This window comes from Mytilus californianus, unplaced genomic scaffold (assembly GCF_021869535.1).
Source record: "Mytilus californianus isolate M0D057914Y unplaced genomic scaffold, xbMytCali1.0.p SCAF_6, whole genome shotgun sequence".
NCBI classification, from domain to species: Eukaryota; Metazoa; Mollusca; class Bivalvia; order Mytilida; family Mytilidae; genus Mytilus; species Mytilus californianus.
Genome location: NW_026262712.1, coordinates 32187292 through 32209334, shown reverse-complemented (window position 1 = coordinate 32209334; position 22043 = coordinate 32187292). Strand labels below are relative to the sequence as shown.

At 31.5% G+C, this 22043-nt stretch overlaps 1 protein-coding gene across 1 annotated transcript; it reads right to left on the bottom strand.

The window, feature by feature from the left end:
• Nucleotides 1-11018: 11018 nt before the first annotated feature.
• LOC127705567 (uncharacterized) lies at nt 11019-12468 on the bottom strand. Its single transcript, XM_052209896.1, has 4 exons — nt 12457-12468; nt 11924-12140; nt 11478-11665; nt 11019-11045 (listed from the first exon to the last, which is right to left on the bottom strand). Exons 1-4 carry the CDS (start codon nt 12466-12468, stop codon nt 11019-11021), a joined length of 444 nt encoding a protein of 147 aa, XP_052065856.1.
• Nucleotides 12469-22043: the final 9575 nt, after the last annotated feature.

Here is a 22043-nt window from a genome sequence, read left to right as displayed (position 1 = left end):
TGGCAAAATCTTCTGACTTTTGAATTTTATATACACAAGACACCCCCCCCCCCCCCCCCCTATTTTTTTTTCAAGTTTTCGCAATGCAAGTATTTGAAAACAGAGTATTTGTGTTCAGTTTTTTATTCTTATATTTAATGATCTGCAATATAAATATGAATAAGAAATGACTGATTTTGTAAAATAAATTTTGTATACTGGAAATAAACTCGAGAAGCTATTGAATTTAATGTTATCGTAGCACAGGCACACTTTGAAAATGTTTTCTATAAATAATGGTGTCAAAAATCCAACACAAGTTTTGAAAATTAAAGTAGTTCAAAATTCACTACAAAAAGATGTCTTACACCCAAAAAATCTTGACATTTTTAATATTTCCAGTTTTACAATTTTCTATTTGTCTAGCCTGCAACTAAAATCGCCAAATCTAGACATAACAATCCTTCTATGGGGAACGGATTTATTTAAGTTCTTGTTTCGCAATCCCTGTATTTCTATTGCATGATTGTAATGTGTGCACTTTTGAAAAATAAAATTTTGTTTTGAAACTAAACTTATCCTTCTCTAGTCGTGTCATCGACATTTAGAATCATCCCTTGGTTATTTTCGTTTTTAAAACGTCAACATTTTTCTCTAACCGTCACAGAATTTATTTAACTGACAGACGTAAAAAAAATTCTAAATAATGACAGCATCCAGAGAATTATTTTTTTAATTTTTTTCAATATTTTACTGTTGTCAGTTTTCTTTTACACTAATGTTATTGTAAATTAACTGTTTACAAAATTTTTCCAATTACTAAGGATTTTTAATTTCGTGAATAGAATTTTTGGTCCCCAATACTCAACTTTGTACTTTTTTTAGGTCTTACAACTTTTTTGATTCAAGCGTCACTGGTGATTCTTTGAAGACTCACCCTGCGTCAAACGTTCAAAATTTGATGCCTGGTATCTATGATGAGTTTATTTAGATACAGTCTGAGGTTTTAGTTTTCTTTTGATATCTATAACTTTGTCAAAGCATCATTGAATGATATTTTGAAAAAGTTCTTCAAGTAAGTAAAATTTGAAATATTTGTATCATTTTTCCTTACTTTACTGATAAATGACTTTTTAAGTTAATATTTAGATTTAGTCTTGGGTTAAAGTTTTCAAATATCAATAACTGTATGGAATTTTATTAACAGGGATAGAATTTTCATCATGACCAATAAATGGCATTAAGAAAAAGTTTGTGTTTTTATGCCCCCGCATCATATATTGTTTTACCCCTGCCCGTCTGTATGTCCTTCCGTCCGCCCGTCCGTGTCATTATGGGTATATAGCTAATCCATGTTACTTTTCTTACAGTTTGAATGCTAGGAAGTTTTTACTTTGCTGGCTGTTTGTGTTTATGGTCACTCAGGGTTTTGATTTTTATCAATATTTCCTCTTTTGGGACATTGGGAGATAGTTAAACTTTGTCATTTTTTTGGAGTATTTTCTTGGATAAGAGGTGCATAGCGTTTCCGGATGACTCCTCCTACAGTTTGAATATTAGGCATGCAGTTTTCACTTTGCTGGCTGTTTGTACATATATTTAAGGTGTGCAAGTGATCAGGGTCATGTTTGATTTTTATCAAAATTTGCGATTTTGGAAAGAGTTGAACTTTGCCATTATTTTAGTATACAGTGCATAGCGTTTACAGATAACTCCTCCTACAGTGAACCATATGCATATGTTCCCCCATGATCAACTTTGTGTATTTATAAATAAAACTTTGCATTTTAGGGGTCATCATTTGTGTCTCCAAAACCAAAAACTTCAAAAAATGAAAAAAAAACAATACAATAAATGAAAAACAAATATTACAGACAGCAACTAACGACAAGCTTTGTTTTACATGCTCCCTACTGACAAAAGGCACGTACAGGATGACACAGTGTTAGCCATATGTGTGATTGCAGACTACGTCCCCGTACCCTGAGACAGTGATGTGACAGCACAAAATAAGTATTAAATTTATTTGAAAATGACATGACTCATCAGATCAGCACGATGCACAGAAAACAATTGACATAATGACAAAACAGATATCTAAGAGTACTGACGTGCACGTTTATCTTAAGGATGTTCGCTTGTCATGTTTTGGAATTTCTGTCAGATTTTCGGAATCCTCTGGTTTTATCCATTTGAATGCCTTAAAAAATTTTGCCCATTAACCACCATTTTTCTTTTTATAAATCTTTTACATATATAATGGTTAACAATCACCAATTTCATCCGGAAAATTAGCGTTGGTTACCTGAGCGTTTTTTCTATCAGTTAGGCGCTTGTATCTTATGAAAATGTATGGCGGTCCCTAACGTCCTGACGTAATAACAAGATGCCAACAAGATGTTGTGTCCCAGGATGTTCTGTGAGTGGGGGTCACAAATTCCCTTCAAATCCTGAGCTGTGTCTGAAGTGGAGGGTTGCCCCTAAAAAGATCTGACCCTACCAAAGGTCTATGAAAACCGGGAAAACACGACATTGTTTGCCATCAACATTTTACAGCAAATGATTACAAGGAGACATTATTAGGTAAATTTTGTATGATCTACGTGTAGTTTATTCGTATTCTATTACGGCATGAATTAATGTCAGAAGTTGGATTTTTAGTGACCAGAAAGGGGGTTTTTAGGGGGTGGTAGGTAAACATTAAATAAAAAAAAATATATCATTTTTTCTGTAAAACTAGCAGCATACATGTAAGTAGCTTTGTATTGATATCAAGTTATACCAACTGTTCAAGCTTGTGTTTTACCGTTTCTAATATAACAATGTGTTTGTATTTTTTTATAAATTGTATTACTAAACACCTGTAAATGTTCAAGGATCACATGTATTGGGCACAATCATTATGATCACAGCTGACTGACATTGTTTCTGAAAAAGATTGTTATTGTTTTAGCATGAATTTGTGTTATAAAGTTTGTGTTGCTTTGTGGTTTCGTTTTACATTTTCAGGAAGACTACAAGTAAAGAGAATTTGAGTAAGGCATAAGTTAATAGATAGACAAAAGAATTCCTCATTTTTCTTAATAATAATATGATCATAACAATGGAAAATTGGGGTCAAAATAATTTCAGAATTTAAAAGATAAATAAAAAAAAAATTAACTGTCATCTCCTACTTTCAGTTAACTTGATGTAAATGGGAGTTACAAATGTATGTAAAAAATTTAAGTGGCTCATAATTTAAAATTAGCTGTTTGTTATCGATGTGTTGTTTTACTACATGCATATATTCACTCCAGGGTTAATGAAGTACAAATTGAAATAATTTAAACCTAAGAAGATGTGGTATTATGATTGCCAATGGGACTACGTACCCTCCATTGAATACATAAAGTATAAACATAAGCAATTATGCATGAAGTTTACAGTACAGCCTTCAACATGGAGCCTTGACTCACACAACAAAGTTACTTAAGTTGTAAATACAACCAATTATAGGTCACATCTGCAACATGGAGACTTGGTTATTTGTCATAGACCAACTTACTCAATAAGTGTGATTGCATGTTGAACAAAGATTTCTTGTTAAACGCTATTAAAAAAAATCTTAATAAGCCTGGCCTTGATTATTATTTATAAAATGTATGTAAAGTTATACATGTACTATCCCCACTGCAATGGTAACAAAAAATAAAGCAGAATGAATGTATGAGGTAGTTTTATTGCCCAAATAAAAAAAATTGTTTCCAAGCACATGTGTGTAATATTTTTAAGATCAGTTTCATGCTTTGTTTCCAGGTGATCGAAGTAGACTAAAGATAGATTCAGTACCATCAGTGTTTAGCTTTCGTCCCAAAATAAATATTGTAAGCTCTAGAGCTTTGAGAATGCAATCGAGAAAAGCTATGTGTGTGGACAAAGCTCTTGACCAAGGAATACAACAAGAGGTTGAAGTTGAGTCTACACAGAATAGTACCAATATTTCCATACCTTCAGAGCCTGACGTACATGTACATGTACCCAAGGACATGGAGATCCAGTGTGAGTTACTTGGTACATGTACATGTACCCAAGGACATGGAGATCCAGTGTGAGTTACTTGGTACATGTACATGTACCCAAGGACATGGAGATCCAGTGTGAGTTACTTGGTCGGTATTCGATTGAGAATTTCATGGACAATTCAAAGGCAGTTTCATTTTATACAGGTTTTAAATCTTATGAAAATTTCATGTTCTTATTCCATGCACTAGGTCCTGCTGCATATGAGCTCAAATATAAATGTTCAAGCCTTCATCCATCTGATCAGCTATTTATAACATTGATTAAACTCAGATGTGCCAAAGAAGATGTAGAATTATCCTTGCTAATTAATTTATCTGTTTCTACCATTGCTAGGATTTTTAATACCTGGATTAACTTCCTTTATTTTCAACTGAAGGAATTAAATATTTGCTCATCAAAAGACATTGTGGATAAGCATATGCCAGTAGATTGTCAAAGAAAATTTCCAAGGACTCGAGTTATCCTTGATGCTACTGAGATTCCAATCCAGAAATCTCAAGACGTAAACATTCAGAGTGTGACTTGGTCTTCCTACAAACACAAAAATACTGTGAAAACTATGGTTGGGTGTACCCCAAGAGGTACTATATCGTATATTTCAGTCTGCTATGGGGGATCTACCAGTAACAGTCAGATTATTGAAGACTCAAGTCTTTTAGATAAAACAAGGTTTGAATCTGGGGATAATATTATGGCGGATCGACGCATTATGGTTCAAGACCTCTTTGCAAACAATGATGCTTATGTTAATACGCCTACAATGCTGAAAGGAAAATCACAACTAGAGCCAGAAGAAATTGTGAGGGATAGGCGTGTTGCATCTAAGCGTATCAATATAGAATGTGTAATAGGATTAGCCAAACGTTTCAAAATTCTTAAGTCTGAATTACCAAACATTAAACTGTCACTGAGTAACAGAATTGTATTTGTTTGTTAGGCATTGACAAATTTCAAAAATGCAATTGTTGATAAATTTGTCGAGATTTTCAAAGGATCCCATTTTTTTATATTAATATTGTAATTTAACCGAAGAAAGTAAAATTGACCTTATTTTTATAGTTTCAAAGTATACTTCCTGAGATGTTTCCACTAATTAATTATACTTTTTAACTAGTTTTGGCTTGTCATATTTATGAGATTTTCGGTGCCTAATGCTCTTTATTGCCTTTAGTATGTTTATTTGGTATTTCAATGTTTCAATATCAATCAATATTGAAAAGATTGTGATAATCCGAAAAGGTGCTTTTTATCAAGTGCAGCATTATTGGTATCTAGTCGAATAAAAATCATCTGTAATATGTAACTTATATATAATTTTTATCTAGGTTAAGGGCTGGTCAAAATGTATGAGGATTTTACAAGTTTTTTTCTGTAAATGTAAAAGGAGATTCAACTTTTGTATTAACTCAAAATAGGGTATCAATTTTTGCAGATGGAAATATTATAATTACTTATTTTACTGGGGGTCAAATATCGTAAATTGAGAATTATTCACAAAAAGAGGGGGGCTGAATTGATTCTAAATAAGTAAGGAGGATAACAAATTTTGCATAAATTTCAAAGGGTGGTTCAAAAATGCACGTAGGTGTCACTTTCAAAATGACCGGCCCAAACTCACTGATAAAAAATTAAGAAAATAACAATATAGAAAATATAAAGTCTCATTAATTTATTAATTTTTTATAGCATTTAGGCAATATATGGCCTTAAGTGTTTGGAGTTAAATAATTCCAACTTTGGAAGCAGACAACCAACACAGTAGTCATGATTAATTTCAATTTTCTCAACAAAGAGGTCTTTAAATGTATAAACAATAATATAACAATGTTGTATCTGTGATAAAAAAAGTTGACCGTGAATTTGGTTGTAATATTTTGATGATTTTCTTAATGATATATTGTTATCTTTGCCATATTCCAAAAAAGAAAAATTAACTCCTGGCACAATACTCTCATCTCGTCCTGTATATGGACACTTCACCTCCACAACACAATCATCTCCAATTAAAGCATCTGGGGAAGCTCCAAGAAATGGTTTGTCAGCAGAAATAAACAGTCTACATGGTTGACATTTCAATTAAAACTTTTGTTCAAACTGTGATATTGCCTTCTGCTCGTACATTTTACCATGCAATACAGATTTTACATTTAGGAACTTTTGAGAGCACAATGATTGACATAGATCTGACCCTACCAAAGGTCTATGAAAACCGGGAAAACACGACATTGTTTGCCATCAACATTTTACAGCAAATGATTACAAGGAGACATTATTAGGTAAATTTTGTATGATCTACGTGTAGTTTATTCGTATTCTATTACGGCATGAATTAATGTCAGAAGTTGGATTTTTAGTGACCAGAAAGGGGGTTTTTAGGGGGTGGTAGGTAAACATTAAATAAAAAAAAATATATCATTTTTTCTGTAAAACTAGCAGCATACATGTAAGTAGCTTTGTATTGATATCAAGTTATACCAACTGTTCAAGCTTGTGTTTTACCGTTTCTAATATAACAATGTGTTTGTATTTTTTTATAAATTGTATTACTAAACACCTGTAAATGTTCAAGGATCACATGTATTGGGCACAATCATTATGATCACAGCTGACTGACATTGTTTCTGAAAAAGATTGTTATTGTTTTAGCATGAATTTGTGTTATAAAGTTTGTGTTGCTTTGTGGTTTCGTTTTACATTTTCAGGAAGACTACAAGTAAAGAGAATTTGAGTAAGGCATAAGTTAATAGATAGACAAAAGAATTCCTCATTTTTCTTAATAATAATATGATCATAACAATGGAAAATTGGGGTCAAAATAATTTCAGAATTTAAAAGATAAATAAAAAAAAAATTAACTGTCATCTCCTACTTTCAGTTAACTTGATGTAAATGGGAGTTACAAATGTATGTAAAAAATTTAAGTGGCTCATAATTTAAAATTAGCTGTTTGTTATCGATGTGTTGTTTTACTACATGCATATATTCACTCCAGGGTTAATGAAGTACAAATTGAAATAATTTAAACCTAAGAAGATGTGGTATTATGATTGCCAATGGGACTACGTACCCTCCATTGAATACATAAAGTATAAACATAAGCAATTATGCATGAAGTTTACAGTACAGCCTTCAACATGGAGCCTTGACTCACACAACAAAGTTACTTAAGTTGTAAATACAACCAATTATAGGTCACATCTGCAACATGGAGACTTGGTTATTTGTCATAGACCAACTTACTCAATAAGTGTGATTGCATGTTGAACAAAGATTTCTTGTTAAACGCTATTAAAAAAAATCTTAATAAGCCTGGCCTTGATTATTATTTATAAAATGTATGTAAAGTTATACATGTACTATCCCCACTGCAATGGTAACAAAAAATAAAGCAGAATGAATGTATGAGGTAGTTTTATTGCCCAAATAAAAAAAATTGTTTCCAAGCACATGTGTGTAATATTTTTAAGATCAGTTTCATGCTTTGTTTCCAGGTGATCGAAGTAGACTAAAGATAGATTCAGTACCATCAGTGTTTAGCTTTCGTCCCAAAATAAATATTGTAAGCTCTAGAGCTTTGAGAATGCAATCGAGAAAAGCTATGTGTGTGGACAAAGCTCTTGACCAAGGAATACAACAAGAGGTTGAAGTTGAGTCTACACAGAATAGTACCAATATTTCCATACCTTCAGAGCCTGACGTACATGTACATGTACCCAAGGACATGGAGATCCAGTGTGAGTTACTTGGTACATGTACATGTACCCAAGGACATGGAGATCCAGTGTGAGTTACTTGGTACATGTACATGTACCCAAGGACATGGAGATCCAGTGTGAGTTACTTGGTCGGTATTCGATTGAGAATTTCATGGACAATTCAAAGGCAGTTTCATTTTATACAGGTTTTAAATCTTATGAAAATTTCATGTTCTTATTCCATGCACTAGGTCCTGCTGCATATGAGCTCAAATATAAATGTTCAAGCCTTCATCCATCTGATCAGCTATTTATAACATTGATTAAACTCAGATGTGCCAAAGAAGATGTAGAATTATCCTTGCTAATTAATTTATCTGTTTCTACCATTGCTAGGATTTTTAATACCTGGATTAACTTCCTTTATTTTCAACTGAAGGAATTAAATATTTGCTCATCAAAAGACATTGTGGATAAGCATATGCCAGTAGATTGTCAAAGAAAATTTCCAAGGACTCGAGTTATCCTTGATGCTACTGAGATTCCAATCCAGAAATCTCAAGACGTAAACATTCAGAGTGTGACTTGGTCTTCCTACAAACACAAAAATACTGTGAAAACTATGGTTGGGTGTACCCCAAGAGGTACTATATCGTATATTTCAGTCTGCTATGGGGGATCTACCAGTAACAGTCAGATTATTGAAGACTCAAGTCTTTTAGATAAAACAAGGTTTGAATCTGGGGATAATATTATGGCGGATCGACGCATTATGGTTCAAGACCTCTTTGCAAACAATGATGCTTATGTTAATACGCCTACAATGCTGAAAGGAAAATCACAACTAGAGCCAGAAGAAATTGTGAGGGATAGGCGTGTTGCATCTAAGCGTATCAATATAGAATGTGTAATAGGATTAGCCAAACGTTTCAAAATTCTTAAGTCTGAATTACCAAACATTAAACTGTCACTGAGTAACAGAATTGTATTTGTTTGTTAGGCATTGACAAATTTCAAAAATGCAATTGTTGATAAATTTGTCGAGATTTTCAAAGGATCCCATTTTTTTATATTAATATTGTAATTTAACCGAAGAAAGTAAAATTGACCTTATTTTTATAGTTTCAAAGTATACTTCCTGAGATGTTTCCACTAATTAATTATACTTTTTAACTAGTTTTGGCTTGTCATATTTATGAGATTTTCGGTGCCTAATGCTCTTTATTGCCTTTAGTATGTTTATTTGGTATTTCAATGTTTCAATATCAATCAATATTGAAAAGATTGTGATAATCCGAAAAGGTGCTTTTTATCAAGTGCAGCATTATTGGTATCTAGTCGAATAAAAATCATCTGTAATATGTAACTTATATATAATTTTTATCTAGGTTAAGGGCTGGTCAAAATGTATGAGGATTTTACAAGTTTTTTTCTGTAAATGTAAAAGGAGATTCAACTTTTGTATTAACTCAAAATAGGGTATCAATTTTTGCAGATGGAAATATTATAATTACTTATTTTACTGGGGGTCAAATATCGTAAATTGAGAATTATTCACAAAAAGAGGGGGGCTGAATTGATTCTAAATAAGTAAGGAGGATAACAAATTTTGCATAAATTTCAAAGGGTGGTTCAAAAATGCACGTAGGTGTCACTTTCAAAATGACCGGCCCAAACTCACTGATAAAAAATTAAGAAAATAACAATATAGAAAATATAAAGTCTCATTAATTTATTAATTTTTTATAGCATTTAGGCAATATATGGCCTTAAGTGTTTGGAGTTAAATAATTCCAACTTTGGAAGCAGACAACCAACACAGTAGTCATGATTAATTTCAATTTTCTCAACAAAGAGGTCTTTAAATGTATAAACAATAATATAACAATGTTGTATCTGTGATAAAAAAAGTTGACCGTGAATTTGGTTGTAATATTTTGATGATTTTCTTAATGATATATTGTTATCTTTGCCATATTCCAAAAAAGAAAAATTAACTCCTGGCACAATACTCTCATCTCGTCCTGTATATGGACACTTCACCTCCACAACACAATCATCTCCAATTAAAGCATCTGGGGAAGCTCCAAGAAATGGTTTGTCAGCAGAAATAAACAGTCTACATGGTTGACATTTCAATTAAAACTTTTGTTCAAACTGTGATATTGCCTTCTGCTCGTACATTTTACCATGCAATACAGATTTTACATTTAGGAACTTTTGAGAGCACAATGATTGACATAGTTTTTGTACATTTTTCCTTGTGGTCATCTTTGAAATTTCTCAAAACCTAGATGCTGTTATCCTCCACTGTCTTAAATAAAACCATTTCTTGTTGCTGGATTGCCCTTCTGTCTCCTTTTCAGCAAATTTTGCCTGTTGTACTGTTACCAAAAATAGCAGTGAAATCAATATTTCCAGCATGTAAATGTAGCAAGTAGTTTTTTTTATTTTATATAGTTTAAAAGATATCACATATAGTTTATTAGATATATCTCATATAGTTTGTAAGATATCTCATATAATTTTATGAGATATCTTATAAACTATATAAGATTTCTTAAAAACTATATTAGATATCTAATAAACTATACAATATATCTTATAAACTATATAAGATATCTCATATAGTTTGTAAGATATCTCATATAATTTATAAGATATCTTATAAAGATAATTATATGAGATATCTTATAATCTATATATAAGACATGTAAGATAAAATTTATAAGATAAAATATTTGATTATTTTTTATATAAGATATTTTATGTAGTTTATAGGATATCTCATGAATTCACTCAATCCTTTTAACTTTATTAAGAAACAAAAACATGCATTCAATCATAAGATGTGTTACATTGAAATATTAGTTATTTGGTACTGAATATAAATTCAAACATGTTTAAAAGTGTGAAAACTATCCCATTTTGAAAATGAAACGAAATAATTAAAGACTCAACTATTTTGAGTACAACAAAGATCGGTAAATTGTCTGGTTAGTGGTACCCTCTATGCTAAATGCTAGCTAAATATTCCTTATTCGGGGTTTGTGAATTGTTAAATTTTAGTATAAAAATTATTTAAGAGTTTATATACATTAATATTTATTGTACATAAGATATTTTGGAGTTGCCTTTTATTGATTTACACATAAATTGATACTGCAAATGAATTGTTCATCTTACCATTAAAGCTCTGTCAACCCAATATTCAGCAAATGATAACGACAGATAGTCATGATCAAGATGGGCAGTCTGCAATACAAATTTAAAATAATATTAAAGAAGCCATGTGCATAAATCTAACTACAATGTACATGATATGAATTATTTTTTAAACATGGAGTTATCTTCCTTTGACTAACAAAATTTATATAGATATACTACATATAACAGTGAATTTGGCAATATGAAAACTGAAGGCTACTTGCTTTCTTTTGTTAATATATAGTTTTTTAGATTGTATTATGTGAGCACCAGAAATTTGACTTTACAAGACAAGTGGTATGTTTAAAAATCGACAGGCAATGTAAATTTTCCAAAAATCAAGAACATGCAAATTTTTGTCTTTATCATGTGTGTGATTCAAACAGGTTTATTACTAATATATGACTGTATAAATTGTTAATGTTGTTTAAAGTTAATTTTATTCTTTGTATTACCTAAAATTTGTTAATTTTATTTAAAATAAAAATATTTTTTCAAGTTTTTCTTATGAATCATCAACTTCCATTGTACCTGTATATCAGCTGCAGGAAAAATATATCTCAGTGTAAGGTCTTGAGATGATTGAGAGCAAAAATTAATCATGGTGTTTCTGACATGGTCTGTAAACCCTTCCATATTTCTGTACTTCTGTGGTCTTGGGTCCTCTAATATTTCTGTTGGTTTCCTTTTAGCAAGTTTTTCAATTTTCACTGGAGCACCTAAAATATAAAATAAAGGAAAATGAAGGAAAACAAAAAACAAAAACTCTAGTTAAAGGCCTGTCGGAGATATAGTTTCTGAACTTTGACATATGTTTCCATATATGTTTAACTCTTTAAAACAATAACGACGTAAAACTCATGCACTGTTGGTCTATGGTGGGGCATAAACATATAAAGAAATGAAACTCGTTTATTCTCTCAATTCTTTGGTTGAAATTAATAGCTTTTACAGGACACTCAGGTAAAATAAGTTACCATTGTAATATGTCTTTGGTTGTTGAAAAGTCTGTAAACCTTCTGTACATGATTTCTGTATTGAAATTTCTCCAGTATTAGAGAAAATATCAGCCATTAACAGCACTGCAGCAACATGCTTGCAGGTGGCATTGGAACCCTTTCCTGCTAGACATTCACACTTTGAATTCACTGGGCTGCCAGATTTGTCAAGTTTGATATGATAGTTGTAAGATACCTGCAAATAAAAAAATTAAGTGAAGCTTAATTTTAAAAATAAATCAGATGGTTTTATTTGAAAATGTCAAGTAAAGCATAAATTGGTTTGGCAGAGCGTTCACCTAATATAAGTAAACTGAAAGAGATACAATAATAGTTATTAGAAAAGTAACAGAGAATAATCATGAAAATTGGAAAATATCAAGCAGAAATCATTAACACTTATTTGATCTTAGACGAGGTAATTCACTCAAATGGAATATTTCACATATAACAATCTAATACACATTATATAAATATCATAAGGATGGGACAAACTGTTTATTGATGCAAACCTGTTTTTTCATTGCTGCTCCAACAATACCACTTAAAAAAATACCATCAACTAGAATAAGTACAGAACAGGCAAGGATTTTTTTCGCTTGTAGCAAATCTCTGCCTTTCTCAAATGCCTTAATGTCGCCATTCACCTGCTTATCGCCTGTTAAAATAACAACATATATATATAAATAATATTATAAAAATGATTTTCGGGTTTTTTAGAGGACACGTAACGGTGAAAATTACAAAAATTTTTTAATATGGGCGCCGCTACATGTTTTGGTTCTTCATGCAAAGCATTATAGCAATTGCTGATTGATGACTTCTTGCTTGGTAACTTTCACTTTAAAATACTTCCCCACCTATAACATGGAGATACTAACCTGCTAATCTAAATAAAAAATAGCCATCAATTTGCTCTCTGGTCACTTTGGAAAATACCAATCTATGTTCTGCTATAAGCTGCTTATATCTATGTTTTGGCCGTTCTATCTAGCTTCTGGAATTTCTATGATGGGTGGTTGGAAATTATAATTTTTGTCATATGCAACCAGTCTATAAGCATAATTATTGTGTGTGAATTCAAAATTAAAACAATTTATTTCTTATGTAATAATAAGGACATTTAAAAGCATTTATTTATTTGGTTAAAATTTTGTTGTGAAGAATTAATATTTTATTATATTGATACAGTATAAAGACAATGATTATTTTTTGCATGTTATTGTTTTGTTCATAAGCTTCACATGCACTTGTTTCTATCACTGGGAAGGTCTTCTATCCATGTTATTGTATAATAAAAGGACATGGAATGTAGACCTTCCCATTGATGGAAACAAGGGCCTGTGATAAGATTGTTCTATATTTCAACTAAATCAAATTGTTTAAAAAAGTACATTGTTTAGATCAAGAGAAAAGAAAAACAATTGACAAAATATCATTACCAAATATACAAAATTATACTTTAAGCATTTCCGCTTCTTTTGGTGCCAAGTTCATCAAAATCTAACAATGAATACCAACAAAATATTTTTTATATGAAATGTATGCAACATAAAGAATTTGACAGTTACTTTTGACGTTTTTTTCCACGTACTCACTGTACATAAGCAGACGTTAAAGTCGTGATCAGCCTATAAAAAATTGTGCAATGTATGCATTTGACATGATTTAGTTCACCATATACATATCAATCAGATCTGCCTTTCTTCCTGTGATTACTGTACCCTTAATGCTCAGTTCAGCCTTCAATTTTGGGACGTTACACAGGCTGTATTTTGCCGCCGCCATAGTTTACATTCGTTACAAGCGTCTCGTTGAAAATAAAACGCACGCTAAACCACCGCTAACGTCTAGGCGGATCCGGCGTTTAAAATTACGTGATTGTAAACCATTATATGCCATCTGTAAAAGTCTAATAAAATCTTTGTTATTTTATAATAGTTTTTGAGAACTTAAACTTGTCAATGATAAAGCTATGAAAAATCAAGAGAGAACATTTGCCCGCCAAAATTTCAATGGCTAATATCTCCAAAACAAGCACACGGACCTATATATTTTTTCGCTCTTTTGGCTCCTTTATTAATCTCCTATCAATATATAATAATTTTATGAAAAGCTTGTTATTTTGAAACTGAGTAGCGAACTTCCTTAAGATAAAAATGTTCGCTCCACTTATTTTAGAATTTTTGCCAGATATTCGGAATCCTCTGGTTTTATCCATGTAGTACAATAAAATAAAATTTCATTTTCTCCATAAAAAAAATTAAAAAAGTATTGTCACCAAGTTCAATTGATTCTTATGTTTGTTTTGTCTATGTATTTGCTATGACCAACATTGGTTTTTGTTTGTTTCGCAAATAAAGAATTATTGATTTCAATTTTTTTATCCTTAATAAGAAAAACATTTGCAAATATTATGAGGGAAATATCATTTCTCGAACTGCCATTTACAATCTTTTACGGACACTCGCCTGCTAAAGTTTATACAATGTAAAATTTTGCAAAGTAAGTCTTACACCTCAACATACAAGTAAAGGAGCAGGCCGTCCTATTTTTGTTGTCTATTTTATCATAAAACTATCTGTAAAGAGTTACCATTTCAAAATTATAGAAAATGTAAACAACGTAAGGTATTTATAAGTTGAACTTTGAAATACGTTATTGATTTTATTTCAAAGTTATCCTACCTGTTGCTTATGACGTATTGTTTACTTCCTTATACAGTACACAGAATTGAATTTGTAAAAATTTGAGGAACAGGGTTATTGTTCTGATGTTTTATTGAATTTAAGGTATGTACAAGAGCTATCAAAGTTAATCGTTATATAGGCGGAAACTAAAAAATAAACAACACAATATTCTAACTCAAACATGTCCTGATTGATTCAGCACATTGATGACACAGTGAAGCGTGCACCCATGAAGTTGACTGAACAAATTCATGAAAATGGAAAATGGAAAAGTTAAGGTAAAACTTTTCCTCATAATAACATTCAAATATGTGTCAAAAAGTTTACCAGTAGACTCCAGTTGTCTACTCTAAAATTACATAGTGTTTCCCTTGTTAATAAATGCAACAGTAGTATACCGCTGTTCAAAGGTCATAAATCTATTGAAAGAAAACAAATCCGGGTTACAAAACTAAAACAGAGGGAAACACATCAACTATAAGAGGAAAACAACGAAACAACAGAACACTCAAGTGCAACAAAAAACAAACGTCAATGCAACATACAGAGAAACGAACTATTAGATAGCACCTGCCATATTTCTGACTTGGCATAGGACATTTTAAACAAAAATGGTGGGTTGAACATGGTTTTGTGGCTAGCCAAACCTCGCGCTTTCTGGCAATGTTAAATATACCGCAAATATGACAACATTACATGACGGGAATACAGTACAAATGGTTGCAAGAACACCCAAGACAGAGAAATACATAAACAAATAATATAATAGTACGTTTCGACTTGTTTACCACAGAATAACAACGAATAACAAAAATTAATTTAGGACAGTACACAAAAAAATCTGTCACACGAATGTATCAACGCCACAAAAAGTAACGTCACAGGTAAATTTCTAAACATTGGATATGAATCAAGATTAGGTTTCTAATTATGTTATTTGATTTATTTTATAACAATTACAAGAAAAATTGTATGGAAGCTAGATTCAAGCAATAATATATAACGTTGAAATGCCTCTGTAAGACTTTATATGCAGATAAATGAAACTAGAGACTAAACTGTGTTAATGTTTGACCTTTTATCAGTATAATACAAGAATTAAAAACAACTTCAACATAGTCTTTAGCATTCACTCTGAAATTTGAATTAATATGAATAAAACAAGTAGTATACGCGGATGAAACCCCACATCACAACAAAACCAAATAGATATGAAGTAGTTAAAATTAAAACGTCAACAATTTAAACTTCTAAAATAACATGTCTGCAATCAACAATAAATTCAACAGATACATGATGAGTTTTAAACAACGAATACAATTGTTCAAGTTTGAAATAATTCGAGTTTTAACTATCTTGAAATACTCAATCAAAATGATTCTGTTTTATCATACTATAAGGGATTATAGGTTACCTAGATCTAACACATACAGATTAAAAGGTGTTACTCTTTGTCTGATAATGGCCTTAATTTAATATAGTTCATTGATTATTCGTGATCTTGTTATATCTTCAGTGACCATTAGTAACATCCAACATTTTTTTTATACAAGGAATTATTGGAAAGCGTTCTTGACCATCTAAAATGGTTCATGTGGAATTGACAACATTTACATGGTTTATTAATATGTATACGCTATTTTCTGTGAATAAGATAAGTGTTTCTGTTTCTGTAAGTATCAAGTCCCAACTACATAAGTATCATCAGTGGCGTTGCTGACTATGCTAGGTGGGTTTTGCTCATTGTTTAAGGCGGTACAGTTACATCTAGTTATAACTTCTATGTCTTTTGGTGTCTGGTGGAGAGTGGTGGGGAGTTGTCTCAATGTCAATTATAGCAAATCTTATTTTCATATTAGGAGCATAACCGTATATAAGTCAAATCAAATACGAAGTAAAAAGCATACACTGTATATATTTCGTTATCAGATGATATTTGATTTATTTGACAACAATACATTATGGAAATATAACGATGGAAAATATAATGCAGCAGCACTTATCTTTTATATTATCATAAATCATTGTAAAGTTGTAAATTAATGTTTTATCTACACTCTAAATTTAAACATATGTGATTCTTTATATTAATGTATAGATTATTTTACAGGTCATGGCTTCCTTTTTTGATCACTGTGGTATTTGTAATTTAAGACATGTTTCTAAGATATCCGTGGTTTGGTGCCCAGACTGCGATGAAGGACTATGCCAAGACTGCAAAGAACATCATAGCTTGTCTAAGGGAACACGAAACCACAAGACTGTTCCTATCGCTGAATACCACAATTTGCCATCCTTCATTGTAGATATTAAGCTGTACTGCGATGAGCATGACGAGAAGTACTTATTGTTTTGCAAGGACCATAACGAAGTGTTGTGTAGAAAATGTGTTATTTCTGAAAAGCACAGGAAATGTAAAGAACTTTCACCACTTGAAGATGTCATTCAAAATGCTAAAACATCTGTAAAGTTAACATAAATCGATTCCTCGCTCCAAGAACTGAAGGAAAACCTAAGAATTATTCTGGAAGACAGACAAACGAATATATTATCATTATCTGCTTCGAAAAACAAAATAGAGTCCGAGATATCAGCGATTCGAGAGCAGATAAATAATCACCTCGATAAGATACAAGACCATTGTATATATGAAATAAACAAAGTTGTCGAAAATTCAATCCAACAAATATAGAGCTTCCTTCCGTCTGTGGCAAAACAACAAAAAGAAATCGATGATTGCATAGAAGATATAGAAAGCATAAAGACACATGCAACAGATATACAACAGTAATTTAAGATTGTTGCTTGGTGCAAACGAAAAAGGTGGTCAAGCATTTTTGTATTCTGTTAGTTACAAGTAAACTTTATTGGCAACCGTTTTATTGTTTTAAACAAAGGTATTTGACGGTCATGCATTAATTTATTCAATCCTGTTTAACAACTAATATTATATATATATTTTTTTCCATTTAAGTATTAAAGAATTGTTTAGAATGATACCATCCAAATGATCAAAATCATACTTATGTCATTCTACAATTTTTGGATTAATAACCGGTTCGGAATTGAGTATCAATGTAATATGATAGAGACATTGAGTGGATTTTTCGTTTTTGACGCATTTGCATTCAACTTAGTCGCGTCCATGTTTATGTTGTGTTATTAGTTGACGCTGTTTGATTCTTAGACCACCAATACAAATATGTTTTACTATGGAGAGCTGAAATATCCTGTCCTAAAATTTAGCAGATTTTTTAAAATTTAATGAGCATTGGGTGTTTTGATTGCACATTCATCTTGGATTGAAAATCATATTATGACATTAATACGTTAATTGTCTCTACCTGATCATTAGTTATCCATCGTAGTAACGCCAATACTGTAAACCAATATCATCATTTTCAGTCAGTATCAATGGCTATTTCGATCATGTTGACCAACTTTTAGATCTTGTACTACTAATTTTTTTTGCTATATCCAGTTTTTGAAATGTTCAATGGAAATAGCTTGAATTGCAAACAAATGTTAAAAAAGAAAGATGGGTGATATTCAAAGTCAATAACAAACTGATATTTTGAACATTTCTGTTCCTGCCAGATTTGTTTTTCTTTAACTCTTTCATTCCAAGATAATATACAATGCTTGCATTTGACCTTCTATTTATTTTTTTAGCCTTCGTTGATTTGTTTAATGACAAGCGTGAGTACAGAACACGTTCCTTTTTTTTTAAAACTAGATACCCATAGGATGATAGTTGCCAATTTGGTTCGATTTTGCCCAGAAGTTTCTTGGTGAAATTTTATTAAAAAAATATATATTTAACGGACGACGGATCCCAGAAAATTGATCTCGTTAACTTTTTGAAAAGTGATGACAAAAGCTAACACTGGCCTTTTAGTCAAAGATAGCTAAATATCAACATAACTGGCAAGAAACACCAAATGTTTCATCAATATTTGTCATGCTTACCTTTTTTCTGCTATTACTTTTCTTTAACTGCTATGATTTTCTTGTTTTTAACCAAAATTACAGTCTGATAATTCGGTTTAATTTAAGCTACATTTTGTTTGATCAAAGTGCACAATCACTTCATACTTAGACATACTATAAATTCAGCAGAAAAGCTTTCGTTGGAGAAGATTTTTGTAAAACAGATTAAGTACGATGGACGTAAAGGGATTGCAATTGTTTACGTGTACGTCCCTTCCGATAATTCGTCAAATTTTTCTGCCAATTTAATGATTGTAGAAATTCAGTAGAAAATAGAACTAAAATTTTAAGTATTGGTCCCATTTACTGATACCGGTATATTTCTGTTCTATATCGTACATTCATTAAACAACAGTCAAACAAATTTTTGTTTAAAGTACATGTACATTTTGTTGTATTGGTGATGGTCCTATAATTTCTTATAATTTATTTATTTGGATCCCAAGGGTTGAATGGGTATACAAATTGACACCCCAGGACTTTTCCTGACAGGGAGTAAAGCTCTCGCTCTTTTGCTAAATAGTGTCCGTGTGTACGCAGCCAACCTCTACGGTCGTATCAGGCCGCGCCCAGTGAAGCATTTTATTATGTTTAGTATTGTCAGTTTTGGTTGAGACTATAGTATTATTAAAGAATATTACTTTTGAAAGAGAAAATATATCAGAGTCAATAATGGGACAGAACAGACTGGGTTGGTGTGGGCTGCTTTCATGGGAATTCAAGTTACCTTTTATGCGTCTTCTTCCACCTCAGAGCTATCAGCTCTTTGATTAGAAATTTACCTGTGACGTCACTTTTTCGGCGTTGGTACATTTGTATGACGCACAGTTAAAAATTCTATTATGTTGTATTTGTGTAATTAATTTTAGGTGTTCGTTGTTATTCTGTGGTTTACATTTTTAAAAGACAATTGAACAAATAGTTAGCCTTCATGTCCGAAAAATTCAATTCCTACACAACTTTCTATATCTCTGGCAAATAATTATAATATCGCACTTTTAAACTTCATGTTCAATTTCCCAACACTTGGGACTTATACCATTATAACATTCACACGAAGATTTGATTTATTTGATTACAGTACAAAATGGAAATATACCAATGGAAAAAATAATGAGGTAGTACTTATATTTCATATAATCATAATTCATTGTTGAGATCTTAGTGTTTTATCTTCATTCTAGATTTTGATATATCTGATAGATTATAATAATGTAAAGATTATTTTACAGGTCATGGCTTCCTCTTTTGATCACTGTGGTATTTGTACTTCAAGACACGTTTCTAAGCTCTCAGTGGTTTGGTGCCCAGACTGCGATGAAGGACTATGCCAGGACTGTAAGAACATCATAGCTTGTCAAAAGCAACAAGAAACCACAAGACTGTTCTGATTGACGAATATCATAAGTTGCCATCTTTTATTACAAACATTAAACTGCACTGCAATGAAAACGACGAGAAATACCAGTTGTTTTGCAAGGAGCACAATGATGTTTTATGTTGAAAATGCGCTATTTCTGAGAAACATAAAGAATGCAAAGCAACATTCCCTGTTGACGAAGTGATTCTTAATGCTAAAACATCAGTCCAAGAAATAAAAGAAAATCTAAGACTTATTCTCGAGGACAGACAAAAAAATGTATCTTAACTATCCATACTACTAGCTGTTCTTTCGGCATTACTTATAATAAATCCACTTTCATAGTTTGTCCTAAAAGGGAAAATTGTAGGAGATCATGTTAGAAAATAACAATACAAATAACATTTGCAGTACTATGGACTCAGAATATGTTGCTTCATTAGAAAATACAATTTACCATAAAGAAAGAAATACAGATACGATCGTGTGTGATAATAGAAACGGTGATATACTTTGGACATTTTCAAACTATACTGTTGTAAAAGAACCCAGATGTATCACAGTGGATGAAAACGGAAATATATTTGTCGCAAGGGGGGGGGGGATCAAATAACATCGTTGTAATAGATTCTGATGGAAGAGATCACAAAATAATCTTGTCAAAAATAGACCTATGCGACTCTCCATGGGCAATAGATTACAACAGCAAATTAAATTATTTGCTTGTTGCGAATGAAACAGATGGTCAGGCGTTTTTATACAGTGTTAACTACGTATAAGATAAATTCACTGCTGTTGTATATTTTTATATCATATTCTTTGGCACAATCAACTTATTTCACTGAATTTGAACTGTGTAAATTTCAACTTTAGTAATCTTTATAAGAATTTTCCTATACAAAGATGTTCGTCGTGCCATTTTATTGTATTTTTTTTATGTGTAAAAAAAAAAAAGCAAAAATACTGAACTCCGAGAGATCATAATATTTTTCTCATAATAAAAGTAGAAAGAAGAATCCAATTATAGATAACCGTTTCACATATTAGGGGTTGTCGAAATATATCAATTATATTCGGTCATCGTGATCTTTTCGGGGGTAGGGGTTTTGTCTTAAGTCATCTGCACTAAACAGATAACTAATTTTCTCTGATACATGGCGTACTTACTATCAATATTTTTAATGTTTTATTGTTGTCTCTTTTAACAACCCGTGTCCTAATTTTCATAAAAACTTCAGTAAATAACTTGCATATACTAGTATTTTCAACAAAATTTTTCAAAATTGTCATAAGCTTATACCATCTATACAATTACTACGAAAAGATCGGACTTTTTTTTGTATGTTTACAATTGTTTTATCATGTTTGTTTCGATCAGACTCACCTCCCAATCATCACAACTGTAATAACTATTAAAAGAAAAAAAGTTGTGATGTTTTAAACTTGTCCTAAATAATTTGTGCATATTTTTTATATACCATGTATACTGTATTGTACTTTTTTCATGTTTTTCTCGTGTTCATGTCTTCAAAAATTTGGTATAGTCGATGCATTCCCGGAATTAATCAAAATAAAATACTTCGCTGAGCGCAGCCTGATACGACCGCTGAGGTCGAATCCTGAACAGTTGGGGCAAATTGGGACACAATATTCAAGCTTGATACTGTCTGAATTTGGATTGTGATCAAATTTTTGACATAATATAGGTTTCTGACACAAAATAAATGTGATCAAAGATCTTAAAAATCTATTGCGCAATACTGTGCATTTGAAGATTTCATCTTGAAACTTATAAAAAATTTGAAATTTGAAAAATTTGGAAAAAAAAAATTATGAACCCCTTAAAAAAGTGGGAAAAAAATCCCCCCCCCCCAAAAAAAATATTGACCCTCCCTTTGACCCCAAATTCAATCCCACCCTTCCCTTTGTAGTATGGAATCTTGTAGTACAATTTTAGAGAGATCCATACACTTAAACACAAGTTATTGTTGAAACTATAAAAATGCTTGTTTTTGGCCCATTTTTTGCCCCTGATTCCTGCATGTTTGGGGCAATTATC

What these genes read in the sequence shown, in the direction of transcription:
- LOC127705567 (XM_052209896.1), bottom strand. An exon ending in ACCAAAGACATATTACAATG is followed by an intron (nt 11,666 to 11,923) that starts GTAACTTATTTT and finishes TTTATATTTTAG; the next exon opens with GTGCTCCAGTGAAAATTGAA. An exon ending in TTCCTGCAGCTGATATACAG is followed by an intron (nt 11,046 to 11,477) that starts GTACAATGGAAG and finishes TGTACATTGTAG; the next exon opens with TTAGATTTATGCACATGGCT.